General features: G+C 37.3%; 1 protein-coding gene across 6 annotated transcripts in view; it reads left to right on the top strand.

Annotated features, from left to right (window-relative positions):
* Nucleotides 1-21,355, top strand: part of fat1a (FAT atypical cadherin 1a) — a 183,476-nt gene that overhangs the window by 97,380 nt on the left and 64,741 nt on the right. For all 6 annotated transcript variants that reach the window (XM_063043026.1, XM_063043022.1, XM_063043020.1 and 3 more), the window contains 3 exons: nt 11,458-11,787; nt 13,204-13,414; nt 18,459-18,598. In XM_063043026.1, coding sequence (XP_062899096.1) covers nt 11,458-11,787; nt 13,204-13,414; nt 18,459-18,598 — 681 coding nt within the window. The remainder of the gene's footprint in view (nt 1-11,457; nt 11,788-13,203; nt 13,415-18,458; nt 18,599-21,355) is intronic.

The raw sequence follows: 21,355 nt of genomic DNA, 5'->3' as shown, positions 1-21,355 counted from the left end.
GGGATGCCAAAACCTCTTCAACATCATGTTCGTCAGCTTCCACAAACCAAACTCACGTTGTCCTTACTTCGTTCACCACGATCAAAACGCTTAATTATGTCTAGTTTTACGCTAAGTCTAACACCTTTACGAGCTCTTTCAGGATTTTCCGATACCATAGAACTCATCTTGCAAACGGCTGCTCACAGGCACGTGTTAAAGCAAAGCAGTTCCCAATCCAGGGGAGAGCGGCTGCTCGGGGCGCGCTCTGCCTTTTATCGCGCGCTGAATTTTTTTTCGTAACAGTGAAAACACCTTCTGAAAGCGAAAACAGGGTACTAATGTAGGTCTTTCGTAACAATGAGGTTTCGTAAAGCAAATGTTCGAAAAGCAGGGGACACCTTTAAGAAGAAATATTTTCCTGGGAAAAGCTACTGTCAAAATCTTTTGGAACTATTGTTTCCCACTGGCTGAAGTGCTGTACTCACTGACAAAGTGGAACCCACCTCTCAGGAAGTATAATGATGATCTTCATCAAGTGACACTTTCAAGAAAAATGTAGGAAGTAACAGCAGTGTCTGTCTATTACCTTTCTCAATCTTATTAAGCCTTCCATTGAGTCACATCAGAATCACTGTAGAAAATCTTTTGCAATCTGGCAAATGTTAAAAAATTGGTTACCATTTTGTTGTAAAATGCCAAGAAGGCCCATCAGCACCTTTACTTCCTGAGAAAGCTAAAGAAATTTGGCCTGTTCCCTAACACCCTCACTAATTTTTATAGATGCACTGTAGAAAGCATTCTTCTAGGGTGCAACACAACCTGGTATGGAAGTTGTCCTGTCCAAGACCGAAAGAAGCTGCAGAAGATCGTGAACACGGCGCAGCACATCACACAAACCAATCTTCGTCCTTGGACTCACTTTACACTGCACGCTGTTGGAGCAGTGCTGCCAAGATAATCAAGGACACGATCCACCCAGCCAACACACTTTTGTCCCTCTTCCCTTGGGGAGAAGGCTCAGGAGCTTGAAGACTCGTACGGCCAGATTTGGGAACAGCTTCTTTCCAACTGTGATAAGACTGCTGAACAGATCCTGATCCGGATCTGGGCCGTACCCTCCAAATATCCAGACCTGCCTCTCAGTTTTTTTTGCACTACCTTACTTTCCCTTTTCTATTTTGTATTTATGATTTATAATTTAAATTTTTAATATTTACTATCGATTTGTAATCTTCGCAGGGAGCGCGAAGCACAGAATCAAATATCACTGTGATGATTATACGCTCTAGTATCAATTGTTTGGCAACAATAAAGTAAAGTAATTGTGTGGTAGCATTCAACCTGTGATTTTAGCCACAAACCCAATCCCAGTACAGACAGGGGTCAGACAAGGTTTTGTTATTGTTCCCACCATCCTCTTAATCTTCTTTGCTTTCATAGATAACTAACCAGGCTCAAATTACGGTTGCTTTAAATGCACCCATTTGTCTTTTTGGTCTACCCTGACTGGTTGCTTTGTTCAGTTTCTTCTTACCTGGCTGCAGATTGTGGATGGTATTTTAATTATCTGCTATTATTCAGCATGAAGTTGAAATGTTTCCTTTGTATTTTGAGGCTTTCCTATTCACATATGGATACCACATTGGGAGCAATGTTTTTGTTGCATTTTGCTACCTTTCCCACTGCAATCCCTTTTACCTGATCACATAATTTCACAAGGAAATAGGCTAATACAGTGGATTCTGGTTAATTGGGCCATTAGTAATCAGGGCAGCTCAAAAAAGCAAAAACAAATTGAGAAATTAGCTGGGATTCCCTTTGTTTATTTGGGATAGATAATATACTGCTTATTGCAACGTTGGCACTTATTTCAAGGGCAATAGAATATAAAAGTAATGAGAAACTTCCAGAATCTTTTTCAACAGCGATTGTAATAGTATTGCCAAAAAAGGACAGAGATCCTATGAAACCAACATCATACAGGCCTATTTCTTTATTGAATACGGATTATAAAATAATAGCAAAAATTTTATCGAATAGATTATCTAAATATTTACCAAAATTAATACATATGGATCAAACAGGATTTATTAAAAATAGACAATTGGCAGATAATGTAACTCGGCTACTCAGTATAATTCATTTGGCACAAAAAAGGGATGAGAAGAGTATAGTAGTAGCTTTGGATGCAGAAAAAGCATTTGATAGATTAGAATGGGATTTTTTATTTAAAGTATTAGAAAAATATGGGTTAGGAACATCTTTTATAAATTGGATTAAAACTTTAAATTCTAACCCTAAAGCTAAAGTAGTGACAAACTCTCAAATTTCAACACCATTCCAGTTAAAAAGGTCAACTAGACAAGGTTGTCCACTATCACCTGCTTTATTTGTATTGACGATAGAGCCATTAGCAGAACTAATTAGAATTGATCCAGATATTATGGGTTTTAGAGTTAACCAAGAGGAATATAAAATTAATCTTTTTGCCGATGATGTTTTGATCTATTTAACAAACCCACAACATTCGTTACATAAATTATCTTCTAGATTGGATGAATATGGGAAGGTATCAGGTTACAAAATAAACTGGGATAAAAGTGAAATTTTACCTCTTACTAAAGGAGACTATAGTCAATGTCGATTAGTAACCCAATTTAGATGGCCGGTAAATGGTATAAAGTATTTAGGTATAAGACTTGATAATGATGTAAAGAATTTATATAAATTTAATTATTTACCACTATTGAAAAAAATTCAAGAAGATCTTGACAAATGGATGATACTACCAATAACATTAGTAGGTAGAGTCAATGTTGTAAAAATGAATATATTTCCTAGATTACAGTATTTGTTTTAAACATTACCAATACAATTGCCACAGAAATTTTTTCAAGAGCTAAATAAATGTGTGAGAAAATTTCTTTGGAAAGGTAAAATGTCAAGAATATCATTGGAAAAACTGACATGTAAATTTGGGTTAGGAGGGTTACAACTTCCAAACTTTAAAAACTACTATAAAGCAAATCAACTTAGATTTATTGCATCTTTTTTCGATGATCAAAAACCAGCATGGATTAAAATAGAACTAGACAAGATAGGAGAAAATAAACCTGAAGATTTTATATATAAATGGGAATCTAAATGGATACGGGAAAAGAAAGAATCTCCTATATTAACACATTTGATTGATCTATGGAATAAGATAAATGTTGATAAGGAAACACAGAAATCTCTATTAGCAAGGAGACCTTTGTTCCAAAACAGACTTATTCCTTTTACAATGGACAATCAACTTTTATATAATTGGTACCAAAAAGGGATTAAATTTATAGGAGATTGTTTTGAGCGAGGTATATTGATGTCATTTGAACAATTAAAGGATAAATATAAAATATCTAATAATACTTTCTTTTGTTACTTTCAATTAAGGGCTTACTTAATAGGTAAGCTGGGTCAAACAATGTTTTTGCCAAAGCCTAATGAAATTGAAATTTTAATTCAAAAAGGGAAAATTAAAAAATTTATTTCTTGTATGTATAATTTGATTCAAGAACAGACAATTAAACAAGGAACCCATAAGTCAAAGCAAAAATGGGAAACAGATCTGAATATTAATATTGATGAAACAAATTGGTCAAGACTTTGTCTTGACAGTATGACAAATACAATAAATGTTCAACTTAGATTAGTACAATATAATTTTTTACACCAATTATATATTACACCACAAAAAATAAATAGATTAAATTCAAATCTATCTGATAAATGTTTTCGGTGTAATCAAGAAATTGGTACTTTTTTACATTCTACTTGGTCTTGTTTTAAAATTCAACCCTTTTGGATAAATTTAAGAGTCTTATTGGAACAAATTACTGGAATTCAACTTCCACATAACCCTGTATTATTTCTATTAGGTGATATTGAAGGGATAAAACCGAAACTTAAATTGAATAAATATCAGAAAGAATTTATAAAAATTGCATTGGCAGTAGCTAAGAAGACTATAGCAGTTACTTGGAAATCTGATTCGTATTTAAGTATGGATCGTTGGAATAATGAAATGGCTAGTTCTATTCCACTTGAAAAAATTACTTATAATTTAAGAGATAAATATGTAACATTTTTGAATATTTGACGCCCTTATTTACAAAAGATAGGATGGCATATTTAAGTGCTCCGATAAAGATTTTGGTTACTTGGGGAAAGTAACGAATAATTATACCAAATTTATTTTGAATCCCATGGAGCATGTGGAAACCTTCCAATACCCAGGTGGCTCTTTTTTTTTTCTCTTTCTTTCTTTTTAGGTAGGACTATATACATGGGGGGGGGAGGGTTAAGGGGAGGGGGGTGGGTAGATTTTATCTTTTCATGTATTCTTTTTGAGAATTTAATAAAAATTATATTAAAAAAAAAGTAATGAGATAATGCTGAGGCTTTATAAGACAGTAGTAAGGCCGCACCTGGAGTATTGTCAACAGTTTTGGGCCCCGTTTCTCAGAAAGGATTGGAGAGAGTTCAGTGGAGGTTGACGAGGATGATTCTAGGAATGAAGGGGTTAACATGAGGAGCATTTGTCAGCTTTGGGCCTGTACTCACTGGAAATTAGAAGAATTTAGGTTGGTGGGAGGATCTTATTGATACCTACCAAACGTTGGAAGGACTAGTTAGGGTCGATGTGGGGAGGATGTTTCCTGTGGTGGAGGTATCCAGAACCAGAGGGCACAGCCTCAAAATTGAGGGACAACCTTTCAGATTGGAAGAAATGAGGAATTTTTTTAGCCAGAGAGTAGTGAATCTGTGGAATGCTCTGCCACAGACTGCGATGGAGGCCGTCCATGAGTATATTTAAGGCAGAAGTTTATAATTTTCCGATCGGTCAGGATATCAAAGGGTATAGCGAGAAGGCAGGTGCATGGGTTGAGTAACATCTGGGTTCAGCTGTGATGGAATGATGGAGCAGATTCGATGGAGTGAATGGTCTAATTCTGCTGCTATATCTTAGTGAGATTGTTGCCTTGCATTTTCTCACTAGTGTCAGTTACACGCACGTCGTGTGACTTCAACACTACACCATGTTTAGAGCAAGCTTCACTTGAACGTTTGTGTTCAAAAGGCAGTGATTTTTGTCATGAATAATTGGCGAATAATAAACAGTAAGACAATTCAGAACTGTTCTGCTCACTGCAATTTCAAGCATTCAGGTTTGAGATGCCAGTCGCAGCCAGGAGCAAAAAATAAAATGATGTCACTACATCTACAAGTTAGGAATGACAAGGAATTTGAAGGCATTGGCAATCATCTTGAATGTTACAATTAAAGTGAATATTTGGAGGATACTGTCGTTGAAAGCACTGTTTGAAGGAGTGTACTATCTGCACGAGGTGTCTGCACTGAGTTGTTCATTCAGTCAATCAAAAGAACGCATCAGCATTTACTGGAACAATTCTTATGTTGATAACTATTAGGAACTAATACACAGTTTTACACTAGTGATTTTGGTAGTGTTCTAATTTATACTGTATTTCATTTGGTACTCAGTTAAACAGTAGTTTTGTCTTTTTTAAATACCTTTTTAAAACTATTTTCATGAAATTTTGGCTAATTGGGCAGCTGCCTAAATGGGCCAGAATGTATTGGTCCCGATGTGTCCCAATTAAGCAAAATCCAGTGTATATAGGCAACACTGTGCATTGCTACTTTTTAACCCGATAGAGCTCTTTCACCAGGAGCCGTTACTGGACGACTAACAGAATGGTGTTACAGAGTACTGGAATTGTATTTGAAATGTTACATTTTGGATTTTGTTGGTGGCATTTAGCAGAAAGGTGGTTTATAATTAGTAGGTGGAGTGATAAAGTAAGAAGCATATTGAAATGTGGATTGACAATTTACGCAAGAGATACTGAAGATGCTGGAAATCCAGAGTAACACACACACTATCTTCAAAGGGATCCTACCACCAAACACATCTATACCTCCCTCCAACTCTCCGCTTTTTTCAGGGATTGCTGTCTCCATGATTTCATAGAAACATAGAAACATAGAAAATAGGTGCAGGAGTAGACCATTCGGCCCTTCGAGCCTGCACCGCCATTTATTATGATCATGGCTGATCATCCAACTCAGAACCCCGCCCCAGCCTTCCCTCCGTACCCCCTGACCCCCGTAGCCACAAGGGCCATATCTAACTCCCTCTTAAATATAGCCAATGAACTGACCTCAACTGTTTCCTGTGGCAGAGAATTCCACAGATTCACCACTCTCGGTGTGAAGAAGTTTTTCCTAATCTCGGTCCTAAAAGGCTTCCCCTCTATCCTCAAACTGTGGCCCCTCATTCTGGACTTCCCCAACATCGGGAACAATCTTCCTGCATCTAGCCTGTCCAATCCCTTTAGGATCTTATACGTTTCAATCAGATACCCCCTCAATCTTCTAAATTCCAACCAGTACAAGCCCAGTTCATCCAGTCTTTCTTCATATGAAAGTCCTGCCATCCCAGGAATCAATCTGGTGAACCTTCTTTGTACTCCCTCTATGGCAAGGATGTCTTTCCTCAGATTTGGGGACCAAAACTGCACACAGTACTCCAGGTGTGGTCTCACCAAGGCCTTGTACAACTGCAGTAGTACCTCCCTGCTCCTGTACTCGAATCCTTTCGCTATAAATGCCAGCATACCATTCGCCTTTTTCACCGCCTGCTGTACCTGCATGCCCACTTTCAATGACTGGTGTATAATGACACCCAGGTCTCGTTGCACCTCCCCTTTTCCTAATCGGCCACCATTCAGATAATAATCTGTTTTCCTATTTTTGCCACCAAAGTGGATAACTTCACATTTATCCACATTAAATTGCATCTGCCATGAATTTGCCCACTCACCCAACCTATCCAAGTCACCCTGCATCCTCTTAGCATCCTCCTCACAGCTAACACTGCCGCCCAGCTTCGTGTCATCCGCAAACTTGGAGATGCTGCATTTAATTCCCTCATCCAAGTCATTAATATATATTGTAAACAACTGGGGTCCCAGCACTGAGCCTTGCGGTACCCCACTAGTCACCGCCTGCCTTTCTGAAAAGGTCCCGTTTATTCCCACTCTTTGCTTCCTGTCTGCTAACCAATTCTCCACCCACACCAATACCTTCCCCCAAATACCGTGTGCTTTAAGTTTGCACACTAATCTCCTGTGTGGGACCTTGTCAAAAGCCTTTTGAAAATCCAAATATACCACATCCACTGGTTCTCCCCTATCCACTCTACTAGTTACATCCTCAAAAAATTCTATGAGATTCGTCAGACATGATTTTCCTTTCACAAATCCATGCTGACTTTGTCCGATCATTTCACCGGTTTCCAAATGTGCTGTTATCACATCCTTGATAACTGACTCCAGCAGTTTCCCCACCACCGACGTTAGGCTAACCGGTCTATAATTCCCCGGTTTCTCTCTCCCTCCTTTTTTAAAAAGTGGGGTTACATTAGCCACCCTCCAATCCTCAGGAACTAGTCCAGAATCTAACGAGTTTTGAAAAATTATCACTAATGCATCCACTATTTCTTGGGCTACTTCCTTAAGCACTCTAGGATGCAGACCATCTGGCCCTGGGGATTTATCTGCCTTCAATCCCTTCAATTTACCTAACACCACTTCCCTACTAACATGTATTTCGCTCAGTTCCTCCATCTCACTGGACCCTCTGTCCCCTACTATTTCTGGAAGATTATTTATGTCCTCCTTAGTGAAGACAGAACCAAGGTAATTATTCAATTGGTCTGCCATGTCCTTGCTCCCCATAATCAATTCACCTGTTTCTGTCTGTTTATCCTTCTCCACCAATCTCCCTCCTGGCACATATTTCTGCAAGTGACAGTAATGCTACACCTGCTCACTCACCTACACTCTTACCTCCATTCAGAGCCCCGGACAGTCCTTCCAGGTGAGGACACATCTCACCTGCGAATCTCATCTATTGTAACCGGTGTAGCCTCCTCTACGATGATGAGGCCTGACATAAATTGGGGGACCAATTTGTCAAGCACCTCTGTTATATCTGCTGAAGCGTATTTTCTCAGTGGCCAACCATTTTAATTTCTTTCCCCATTCCTGCTCCAACATGTTTGTCCGTGGTCTCCTCTTTTGGCACAGTGAAGGCACTCTCGGGATGGATGAGCAACATCTCGTATTCCTTTTAGTTAGCTTCCAACCTCATGGCATGAAATTGATTTCTCCTTCCAGTAATTTTTTTCCCTCCCCCTTCCTTTCTATTCCCCACTCTGGACTCTTACCTCTTTTCCTCACCTGCCTATCACCTCCTTCTGGTGTCCCTCCTTCCCTTTCTCCCATGGTCCACTCTCCTCACCTATCAAATTCCTTTTTCTTCAGCCCTTTGCCTTTCTTTACTTTACTTGGCCTCGTCTATCACCTTCTAGCTAATCCTCCTCCTCCCTCTACCTTTTTTATTCTTGCATCTTCCCCCTTCCTCTCCCGACCTGAGGAAGGTTCTTGGCCCAAACGGTTAATTGTTTATTCATTTCTATAGATGCTGGCTAAACTGCTGAGTTCCTCCAGGATTTTGTGTGTGTGTGTTACTATATATAATCATTTGCCTTTATTTAATAAGTAAACAGTTATGGACTGTAGTGGCTTAGAATAAATTCCATTTCTGGAGCACCTTTAATGTAGTGAAGAATTCCAAGCTGCTTCATTGGAGGCTTATCATATAAAACATGATGCCAACCTTTAAAACTAGAATGTGGGGCAGATGAACCAAAATCACAAGATACTGCTGATGCTGGAAGTTCAGAGCAACACTCACAAAGTGCTGGAGGAACTCAGCAGGTCAGGCATGAGCCCTGATGAAGGGTCTCGGCCCAAAGCATCAGCTGTTTATTCCTTTGATAGATGCTGCCTAACCTGCTGGGTTCCTCCAGCATTTTGTGTGTGTTTCAGATGAACTAGTTCCTTGTTAAAGTAATGACCTTCAAGGACAGTCTCAGGGTAACGAAAGTGTGAGTGAGTTTTAGCAGTGGATGAGCAGAGTACACGAGGAACAGCCAGACTCTGGTGGAAGCGGGCTATCTAATTGATGGGAAAGTTGTGTGGTGTCATGGATGATATTAAAACGGTGGGGCAGGTTCAATCTGGCTTAGTTGCTGGAAGGGGTTGAGTTGGTGACAAAGGCAGTCAACGGCAGAGGTTTCGCTCTTCCCTTGGTGAAAGCTTTTTATCTTTTAATAGGTGTTTTAACAAACGATTGGGCACTTTAGAAGCAGTGGAGGTGATCACAGAAGCAATGGTATGGTAGATTCATGTATCATCACACCGAAAGACATTGATGCTATTTTTCTAGATGATGTTGTTGAGGGTTGCTCCGGATAGCTGAGGAAGAGCAATAGGTCAAGGGGAGATTCCACTGAGGATATCCAGACCTAGTAGTTTGGGGCCGAGGAGGAAAAGAAGCAATTTCTAGTGATTCATTGGCTAGAGCACAATTGATAGGGATGAAAGCCAAGCAACTTTGTATGCATGCAGCTGTACAATAGTGAAAAGATAAAAGAGTAATGGGTAGTACTTTTCTTGATTGTGATTGCTTTCTAATGTGCTCATGCATCTTTTTTTTTGTTGTTCACTTGTTTGGTAAAACAAATGGAATATGTAGATTGTGGGGATATCTGAAGGATTAAAGTACGGGAACAATTAAAGCCCTTTCAGTGCAATTTAGATGCCTTTGTGTCTGGGAATGAAAGAGCAATTGGAGCTTTGGAGTATTTTACAGTGTGGACACCACAGAAGCTGTTGGTAGTTAGATTCAATACCAGGCTATGCATATTTAAAATATTCAACTAAACTGATCAAGGAAATGCACAATTTAAAACAACATCTGAAGCTTTCAATGAAAATAAAGAGTACTCAACTGTCTGTATCTTAAAAGAGTAGACATTTTGGGTGAAGATGTTTGATCTAGCAGGGAGGTTCTGTTCAAAATGTTTTCAGCTGCTGTTAGATCATTTTGTATCAAGTGTTGATGCTGGTAGTCTTTCTTTATTCTTTCTGTTTTCAGCTTGTGCCTATTCAAAATGGTGGCTGATTTGACCAAAATTTTGTGATGGAGAAAATCACTGTTTATTTCTGTAGTTTCATTTGTAGAGATAACTTTTAGTGCAAGGGTTTGTCTTAAAATTATTAGTCATTTATATGACAGAGTTTACTGATGTCAATCCATTTACAATAATATTCAGTACGCTTATTCTCTGGACAAAATTTCTGGCAGACACCCAATGCAGCTGCCTTTTGATACAAGAAATTCAGTCTTTTGCTAATCTCACTAAAGGAAAAATCATGTAACATGGAGTGACATTTAATCATTTTTCTTCCACTAAAAATACTGAGAGCAAAATTTTCCTCTCTCAGCTGGAGTTGATAAATTGAGGGTTTTCACATGGTGAACAATAGACAGGCACTAGACAAAACACTCTACACTTGACGCCAGGGAGAGAGACAAACCATTTGTAGTTGGGCCCATTATGTTACTTTCTGCACATGCTTGAAATGCTAATAATGGACCATCACTTTTAGTCAGAGGAAAATACAGTTGACATACTCAATTAAAAGAGGAAGGAAAGCAGGTACTAAGCACATCCAAAATTCTGTTTTTGGGAAAGATGGTGCAATGTTTCAAGCCAAAATATCTGCAAATCCTTCACCAGCACCTGCTTTATTTGAGTTCCTCTAGCTGCTTGTTACTAAAAAGTATTGCTGTTTGAGAGTATATTTGTGAATTAAATTTACTTCATTTATATTATTATGCTATCATGAGCCACTTATTAATATATTATCTCACATCAGCAGCAAGATTTCCACCCCAACAAAGGTCACGTTAAACACATTTGGACACATGCACCCTTACTTCACCAGAAGGGATCATTGTTCCTTGCACAAGCCACCTTGTCTTTTTTTCCCTGAGAGTTTCATCAATTAGATTTTGTGGCGAGGGTGGTTGCCTGTAGCATAGTTCAAAGAAACTGCTGTAACATTTTATTTTAGAACCTAGTCAATTATTGATTCCATCAGCTTATTTAGGATCCTGCTGAAAACCCAAAGGAAAAGTGATTGAAGGGCCTCATTTAGTGCCATTGTTGGCTTATTTAAGTAATTGCAGTTGCTTTGAGCATCATTAAGAAAACAAAATCCAGGTTTGCGTGCCTTGTAAACTATAATGGGTGGATTTCCTTTCCTCTTGTCAAAGATGTTTCCAAAGTACTAATGCTTATTACTGTCACAGTGCAGTGGTTTCAAATTGTTTTTAGTAAAGCAAAGTAAGACGGTTGTCTTTCATCTGGGAGTAACCAATTTTATTTCCTTTAGTGAGCATATTTTTTACTATTTTAAATGGCATATATTTGGGCATATCACAGAATATATAAAATAATTGTTATAAACAATAGTGTTTCTTCTGCTCTTCCAACAGGTGACAATTACTGACAATGACAGCAACCCCAAATCTACTGTTGCCAGAGTCATAGTGAAAGTCTTGGATGAAAATGACAATAAGCCTCAGTTCTTGCAGAAGTTTTATAAAGTTAAGCTTCCAGACCGAATCAAACCAGATCGGGAGAAATCCATTAAGCGGGAACCCATCTTTAGAGTTGTTGCTGCTGACAAAGATGAAGGCCCGAATGCCGAATTATCATACAGCATCGAAGAGGGAGATGAACAGGGCAAGTTTTTCATTGAGCCTAAAACTGGCGTTGTCTCATCCAAGAAGTTTTCTGCAGCGGGCGAATATGATATTCTCACAGTGAGTTTATCTTCAGTTTTCTTTTTGCTGTATGTATCTTCATATGTACAAGCTCAGAAATTCGAGTGTTTCTATTTATAAGCAAGCAGAGGGGTTCAATGTCTTCCCTTGACTGAACAGTTCAGTTGTTGATTCCTGAATATTGCATTAACCATTCACATATTGGGGAAAAAGGAAAGTAGGCTGTGAGTTTGAGATCCTCTTCATGTCATAATGGATATTAGAATTCATGACGAGGATTGGGAACTACCCAGGTGCAGTCATGAGCATAGAATTGGTGGGTAGGGTAGCAGTTACTGTGGCGATGCTAAGAAGAAGTAATGCCTATCCATTTCTTTATTTCCTCACTTAAAATGTTTTTGTTACCAGCAATAAAATAGACTCTTTTTCCCCTTGGGTCTGACTCTGACTCTCTCGGAGTATCTTAGAGAGTGTCAGTGAGTTGCTTATTTGTATGTACTACATCTGCTGTCAATACTTGTTTCACAGTTGGTCAAAGATATTCTTATTTGTGTACAATATTGTGTTAGGGTGTGCCTTTGTAGTTATCACCTGGAAGACTTGCTTCAAGTCATTTCCTAAATGCAATGCAGATTTGGATTAAATACTAGTTATTTTCATTGTTTACAATGTTCAGTCCCTTATGGAATCCTTAATATTTAATATGTTTAGTAAGAAGCTGAATCAATCCAGTGCTAGTGACTCTCTTTGGAGACAAACTTCATGTTCTTTATTTACGTATCTTCTTTGCATTTGTTTCATTTTGATATCCTTATCTGAAATACATAGCTACAAATAAAAGGAAGAAGAGGGAGGCAATTGTTCAATTGTCTTCAACTTTGTACTGCTTGAGTATCTCAAGGTTGGGTTGGGTTTAATCCAGCATGCCTCCATTTTCGACTTAGCTATAGCTCACATTTAAAAGCCCTTAGGGACCAGTTGAACTGTAGCTACCAGCTCGTCTAAATTCAGCAGCCGTACTGCAAGAAGTGACTAGGCCTCAGATTCGGGTTTATTATCACTGGCATACGCCTGTAAATTTATTGTTTTGTGGCAGCAGTGAAATGAATAAGTAAAATACTTTTAAGTTAAAATAACAAGAATATATATTATAACGTGGTGTTCAGGCTTACCAATTCAATCAACACTTCCAGATGATAAGTCAAGGGACAGGATGGGAATTGGGTAGCTGTCAGTTTGTATATTTGTGCTTCATGCCTCATGCTGAGTTAAGTGGTGAAGTGGGTCAGATCCACTGGCATCAAACCTCCAGCGCAGCTCGAACTTTCATAATGCGTTGCACAGTCAGCGATGACGGACCTTTGAGGGGGAATTCACAAAGGATTCTGTATAGGCCTCATCTTCTCTTAAGTGGTACATATTACACATTTGATTAATATTTGTATCTTTTGACAGATAAAAGTTGTGGATAATGGACGTCCTCAGAAATCATCTACAGCTCGGCTGCACGTCGAGTGGATCGTGAAACCTGAGCCGCCTTCTCAACCATGGAACTTTGAAGAACCTTCATTTTCCTTTAGTGTCATGGAGAGTGATCCAGTTACTCATATGGTCGGAGTCATTGCTGTTGAACCAGTTGGCACTACCCTCTGGTTTGATATCACTGGTAAGAAATATGATGGACTTTACCCAATTGGATTTCAGTTTTTTCCATATAAAAAACATGTTTTTCCCAAATTGCCTACTTTACATTAATCGTTAATTTGAATGCAGATTTTGTTTTTGGATATTGTTTCTCTATTTTTTTGACCCATCTACTTTTGAATTTGGTACACTCTCCAATAGGGCAAAAGAGCTTACCTGCTTCCTAGATAATGAATCTAGGAGATGGTCACAACTTGCATCATATCAGGCCAAGTCATTGGGTATACTTAAATTGGGGGTTGATAGATTCTTGATTAGTAAGAGTGTCAAAGGTTACAAGGAGAAGGCAAGAGAATGGGGTTGAGAGGGATCAAAAAAAATCAGCCATGATGTAATGACGGAGCAGACTCAATGGGCTGAAAGGCTTAATTATGCTCCTGTGTCTTAAGGTGTTATTAGATTGTGCGATTTCAGCTGAGCCCACAAGCCATGGAAGTGTGAAAAAAATGACATTTCCTTTAGTGGTTCATTTCCCAATGACTAAAATTTGACAGTCAAATATCCATCCCTTCTTTACAGTTACATGATGAAAATTGATCCTAGTCCTATGTCTACTTGGAAATTGCCGCAGTATTTGATAGAAATCAATCAGGATCCTAACCCCTGACTGGTTTTACTACCAGTAAAAGGCAGAGAGGATTATGACAGTGACCTAGTGTTTTCTGCGGAAATCTTAATATCTTCTTGGCCTCCGTGCCATTATATAAAGACCATTATCACATTTTTTAAAATGAAGGTGCATTTATTGTTTTTTTTACTTAAAAGACTTGATTATTAATGTATTATTCTATGTATAGAAATGCATGAATAAATGAGTGAAAGATAATAAGTGAATCATATATGCCAAACTGTAAATTGGAGGTAATTTTCAGAATGGACATAATACCTACTGTTTACATATGCATTATAAATCCTTTTTGAAAACTGAGATTATAATAGTACAACAAATTTATTCATCTTTGTATATTTTCTTAAGTTAAAATTAATGAAAACCACAGTATCTTAGACCAACTATAACTAGTATTACATTAGATCAGTAATTTTTGCATTTAAAATATGATCTAAGTCTATTCCATGATGGTTCTTTATACTCCTTTGGCTGATAGTGTTGAATGCAAGCATGTGCATGCTATTATGTATAAACTGCAGTTTGCTTAAAGACTGGGAAATGAGTTGTGATTGTTTCACCCACACTCCTGATGGGGAACAGCACTCAAAAAGAGAGTGCATCTAGGTCACAGATGCTTGGCCTTGAAGTTTCACCTTACTAATCCTCACAGACAAAAAAAAAGTCATGAAGCATATCCTCCATGAATGCTGTTTTCCATCAGGAGCGCAGGATTATAGAAATATCTTTTATTGTACTTTTTATGATTTTTCCTCTTGCTATGTACCTCTTTATCCAGATTCTCATTAACTAATCTCATTTCTTTTCTTTTCTGTCCTTGCTGCCTTTTCTGTCTTCGCCTATATTTCTGGCTCTGCAAGGTGACAATCAAACTAGAGAAATGTTTTATATCTTTCAGATGGCTTGTGAGCTGAACTGTACAGCAGAAGGTATCTTCTGCCATCTCATAATTATACTTTGGTACTACATTATGCAATCTATTAATTAGATTAGTATTGGAACTTTTACATTTGCTGTTCACTGTTCATAAGCTAAGAAAAATGTCCAGATAATTTATACTTTTGTCTGAAAGTTAGCAATTTTAGCACAATTCATGATGTAATTGATTGCATAAACAGTTGATTCACTGTCTAATTCAATAGATTTGTTCATTCTTTGTGTATATCTGTCACTGTATATTAAGTCTTACACTTGCATGCACCATTTCTAATGTTTTAAATAAAGAGTTTCCATAAACCTACTTCTTATAGTGCTAGAGCACCTGAATAGGTAGTAGGGCATGATTGAAATAAATACACAGGCAAACTATTATAAACATGGATGCAGAAATTTAAAGAAGATTTTATATTCGCAACGTGAGTAACTTAAAAACTGTGAATGGTTTATGGTTCTGTTATTCCTATATTAAAACCAAACTTTATCTGAAAAATTACTATTGGTCATGACTTTCCATTTGTGGCATATATTTGAAAATTGAAAATGTTGGATGAAGTAACAGCTTTATGACAGACAATATTTATTTCATTCAGTTCTATAAACATTTGCTGTTTTGCATTAATAACAAGAGGGAATAATTAATAACCACAAGTAAATCCAAGTTCTATTAGGATCTAAAATTACATTAGACCAATCAGATATTTAAGCTATTTGATTTCTGATTGGAAGATAATAAATTAAGTGAGTGTTCAAGAGTTTGAAGCCAGCTGGTGGCGTAGTGACATCAGCGCCAGACCTTGGAGCGAAGGCTCACAAGTTCGAACCCAGCCGGCTCCCCTGGCACGCTTTCCATCTGTGCTGGGTTGAGTGTCGTAGCTAGCAACTCGACCTCGTAAGGAAAGAAATTGCCTGCTACAGAAACATCAACAGCAAAAAGTTGATGACCTATGCTCCCCGTGAGTTTAAAAGGCAATTTCCTTTCCTTTTTTTCCCAAGATTTTGCCTTTTCTGTGATGTAATTCCATACTAATTGCTAATATTAATGATCTTTAGTGATTTATAGACCTCTAAGTATATACTTATGTATTGTATAAAGGTAATTAGCTAATGCTTCAAACAAAATTCCCTTTTATAAAAATAGTGGTTAGAATGTTTAAAAACTGGATTCAGTCATTGGAATTGTAAAAAGTGGGCTATTAACGTTGGAGATTTTAGAAACAAAGTATTCAGCATAAATCAACAAATCAGAGAAATCCCCTGTTCAGTTTTACTAATTTCTTTTTGTGGGTTTAAAGGTTTTATTAACTTTTGTTCTGAAGCAATGAGAAATTGTCTAGTGTACTTGGCAGCAAGTAATTAAAATACCACGTTATTTATGAGGTCCCACCTATAAGGCATCAAACATATCACCAGATGTGACATGAAAATAATTCAAAACAACAAGGAACTCTGCAGGTACTGGAAATCCAAAGAGTAATGCACAAAATGCTGGAAGACCTCATCAGGTCATGGATATGATTAAATTTCAGCTTGAGGTGTTGACCTTCTATTGATATTGCTTGACCTACTGAGTTCCTCCAGAATTTTGTGCGCATTATTCTGAAAATATTCCAAGTTGGTTCTTCACATCTACAATCTTTATTCTTGGTCATCTTAAAAAAGTTAAAGTACTAGTTATGCAAATCACCAGTGCAATATTTAGATGATGTGCAAATACCTTGCTATGACGTTATTTAGCATTGTAACTTAAAGAAATGTATGTTGATATATCTCTGCTTGTGATTAATAAAATTAATTTGTGTGTTTTTATATGGATATTTGAAAATGCTGAACTCTCTTGAGTTTAGTTGGCTAGACTAATCCAATTGAAATGTTGAAATTCCTAGTATTTACTGAGGTATATGCAATAATACTTACTTTCTCTGGAAGATGTCTGAATACTGAGGAATTTAAGTAGGGAAATCGGGAAGCACATTTTCACATGGAAAGGCTCACTGACTTAAAATATAGTGGATCTTTAGTCAATTAAATTTTTGATATTGGGATTCCTGGCTCTTAATTACCTAAGGGCATTAAGGGATATGCAGCAAAGATGTGTCACGAGAGCTGAAGCACCAGTAAGCTATGATCTAACTGAATGGCAGGAGTCCCAATTTATTCCATGTAATTCAATGTTGCATAGCGATTCTCAGGAATGTTGCATGATTTTGTAATGCACAACTTAACAAAATACTCTTGAGAACAGTGATCTTCAAAAATCCTGACGATATGTTTTCTCATGGATTTCTCTGGTGTTCTGCAAATATTTTATCTAAAGTTTTAATGAGCAGGAAACAATTAGCTAAGAATGAACTTAATTTTTGTGTGTTTAGTTTCTGGCATTTCAGAATTGATTTAGTCTGCCAAACAGTGGCAGTCTGTCAATTACGTTGAGGGTTCATTGAGTGGTCTGTGGTCACGTACAAAGACAGACTGAAATCTCAACTAATTGTTAAATCTATTACTCATTTGTAATCAGGATGGTTAAAGGAGAAGTAGCAATTTTGGGCATATTTCATGGTTCCGAATACCTGAAAATGAGAAGGAAATGTTATATTTATGTATGCTAAGAGGCTTTCATGTGTACAAATTTGAATTCATGAATCATGGTTTTGATCTCCTAATTTAACATTGAAGCCATTAACATCAATATTTATATTGAAATCTATATGTAAATGCTTTGTATGGTGAAGTCTATAATGATGTCCCAACCTTTTCGTAGTCTATGAATGAATAAAATAGTCTGTAATTTATTAATGGTTATAATCAGAATGCCAATTCCAATATTCAAAGATATTTATGGGGTACAGTGGATGTTGCCCAGCTCCAGGAACCTGTGTCATTCCCTAAATCTAGTTGTGATCCCCTTCTCCCATACCAGCTGCAAAAAAAAATTCTGTTTTCCTCTTTCAGTGTGATGTCAACTTTCCTGCATAGCCTGTTTTGTTTTTGTAGTATGTGTAGTTCTGACACTTAAAGGGTACTTGTCAAAATATACACCCTTTCATTTAATTGAACAAAAGGCAGAGATTGATAGGTTCTCGATTGGACATGGCATCACAGTTTATGTGGAGAAGGCTGGGAACTGGGGTTGAGGAGGAGGTAAAAAAGGATCAACCATGATTGAATGGCGGAGCAGACACAATGGGCCAGATGGCCTAATTCTGCTCCTATGTCATGGTCTTATGGAATCAAAATTAATATTAGCAAAATGATTGGGAAGGAATGGCAAATGGAATTTCTTTTGCATGAGTTTCATTTTGTTTTGCAGTAGTTATATTTGATGACATTCAACTTTTGCCTGCTGAGTGAAATGAGTTCAGTTTTTTTTATTTATGTATAATTTGAAAGTTGAGCAAAATCAGTGGTTTATATTTCTACCTTTTCAAATGTTTAAATCCAGGTGGCAACTATGATAGCCGATTTGATGTGGACAAAGGTAGTGGAACCATCATTGTTGCTAGACCACTTGATGCAGAACAGAAGTCAAATTACAATTTGACAGTGGAGGCAACAGATGGGACAATGTCCATCAGCACTCAGGTAATTGAATTTCTGATAAAGGATTCTGATTCTTAAAAGAATATTTGCTTTGGTTCTCTTGAGACATGTGGTTGTTAAATTTATAGTTACATAATATTTTAATCATTAGATTACTTTTTGGTGTAATATTAATAGTACTTTTCTATTTATTTGCAACATGCATTTTGAATTTTATCAGTAGCTTCTCTATTGTCATCAGACTGCTGATTTTGTAATTTTGAATGACCCAAGTATGATTTTTTTTCTCTTTAACATGTTCTGAAATTGTATCAAAGCTGTAATTGTTTTTTATAATAAAATTAGATGTGTAGGTTTAGTCCCTTTGTGCTGAGTTGCACAAGGTTTTTGTTGTCTTTTGCTGGGGAAGTTTTGCAAGCTGCATATTGGCAGTACATTTTTTTTAAAGCCTCAATTCATTAATTTCTGTTGCAGCATTACATTTTAATAAAAATGTAATAAAAATAAAAAAACTTGGCAAATAAGGTATTCAGGTTCAAACATGGGAAAGAAATTGTTAGTTATGATGTGAGAAGTCTACAGCACTAGAATCCAATTTCAGTTCTACCATAAATTGAAACTCTTAAGATCTATCATTGAAATTGTAAGCAAGTTGAAATTCCCAGACTGTAGATTGGAAGATTATTTATTTTTCCCTAAGTAGAATAATTCATACTTTTGAGAATTTATTTATGTCTTTAAAGCCAGAAAGGTCACTGGAGGATTTTTACTACTTGACTGAATTAGGACTAATTATTTTGAATGGGGAAAATAGGAATAATTTGAGTTTAATATATATTTTATAGCTGTGAAATGAGTATGAGTCAGATGAAAAGTTGTCAATAAAACTTGCACTGAACATAACATATTGAAAGGCTACCTATGGGTTCCTGCAGCAAAGAAGCAATGGGAAAACAGTGAACACTCTGTACACTTCAAATGATGATGTCATTTAATACATTGGCAGTCTCATATACCTCTGACCCCCTGTCCCCTTTAAAATCACCTTAAAATCATCCACTCTTGTATTAGCCATTTCTGCCTGGAAAAAAGTCTCTGGCAATCCACTCAATCTACGCCTGTTTAACATCTTGTACACCTTTTTCAATTCATCACTTATCCGCCATTGAAAAGGCCTAGGTTGCTCAACCTATCCTCAATGACATGCTCTCAAGGCCAGGCAGCATCCTGGTAACATGGCGGGGTCCTTGGGAGAATGGGAAAGAGATGCAAAATGTAAATGAATCGTTGGATCGGTAAATCAAGTGGGCCTTTTAAAAGCGATAAATGGATCTGTTGTTCTATGTATGAAGCTAGTTAGAATGTTTCTGGATATTCCCTAAACTCCTTGCACAATGTCAGCAGAATATTAAGGGAAATTAGAGAAGTGATGATTGATCTATAGGTGAGGCTATGATAGAGAGTTAGGAAGATGTCAATGAAAATGACTTAAAATTAAATGACTTGTGCATAGCATTCGCATGACAACAATAGTTTGCTTTCATTAAAGATCTTTAATGGTGAGGGAATCAAAGATAGATTAGAAAGGACATTGATAGGTGTTGGGCGCATCTGAAAGGAGACTATGGGGAGATTGTGTGTTACCGCTCTGTATGGATACCAGTGATGTGGTAATATGGTGGTAGTGTAAACAGATCAGAAAAATCAATACTAGAGTAAAATGCATCTTGAGCAAATATGCATCAAATTTCTCAGTAAAATTGCTCAGAATGCTGCATCAGAAGCGAATAACAGAATCTTTTTTGTGTTGAGATTGATAAAAGAGAAATGAAAGCTCAGGCAAATGAACAGAATCTCTAGAGTACTTGCCCCTGATTAAAGCCACCTCAGGGGAAGGATCAAGTTTTCTGAAGCCATTTCCTCCAAAGCTCACTCCTTTGGTAAGCCTTTCACAAAAAAAAATGAACATAATACCATGAAGAAATAGGAGCAGAATTAGGCCATTTGGCCCATTGGGTCTATTCCCTCATTTTATCATGGCTGATTCAATTTTCCTTCTGGGCTTTATCCATGCTAGAGTCTTTCGTGTAATACCATGGTCTGGTAGCTTGTTAAGCAGCCTCACGTGTGGCACCTTGTCAAATTCCTTCTGAAAATCAAAGTACACAACATCAACTGATTTTCCTTTCTCTATCTTGCTTGTTATTTCTGCAAGGAATTCCAAAGGGTTTGCCAGGCACAATTTTCCCTTGAGGAAACAATGCTGATTTCGGCCTATTTTATCAAATGCCTTAAAGTACCCTGAGACCTCATCCTTAATAATCGACTCCATATCTTCTCGACCACTGAGGTCAGATTAATTAGCCTATAGTTTCCTTTCTTCTGTCCCTCTCCCTTCTTGAAGAGTGAAATGATATTTGCAATTTTCCAGAAAGATCTTTTGAAAAATCTTTACTAATGCCTCCACAATCACTTCAGCCACCACTTTCAGAACCCTAGGCAATACACCATCTGGTCCAAGTGACTTATCTACTTCAGATCTTTCAGTTTCCCAAGAACCTTCTCTTTCGTAATGGTAACTTCACACACTTCACGACCTCTGACACCTGGAACATCCACTATATTGCTATTCTCTTCCATAGTGAAGACTGATGCAAAATACTTATTCAGTTCATCTGCCACTTCGTTGTCCCCCATGACTACCTCTCTAGCATAGTTTCCATTGGTCTGAAATCCACTCTCACCTCTCTTTTACACATTATGTATCTGAAGAAACTTTTGGTAACTCTTTAATATTAC

The sequence above is a fragment of the Mobula hypostoma genome, chromosome 3 (assembly GCF_963921235.1).
Source record: "Mobula hypostoma chromosome 3, sMobHyp1.1, whole genome shotgun sequence".
In the NCBI taxonomy this organism is placed as follows: domain Eukaryota; kingdom Metazoa; phylum Chordata; class Chondrichthyes; order Myliobatiformes; family Myliobatidae; genus Mobula; species Mobula hypostoma.
This window is presented reverse-complemented; position numbering and strand designations above follow the sequence as displayed.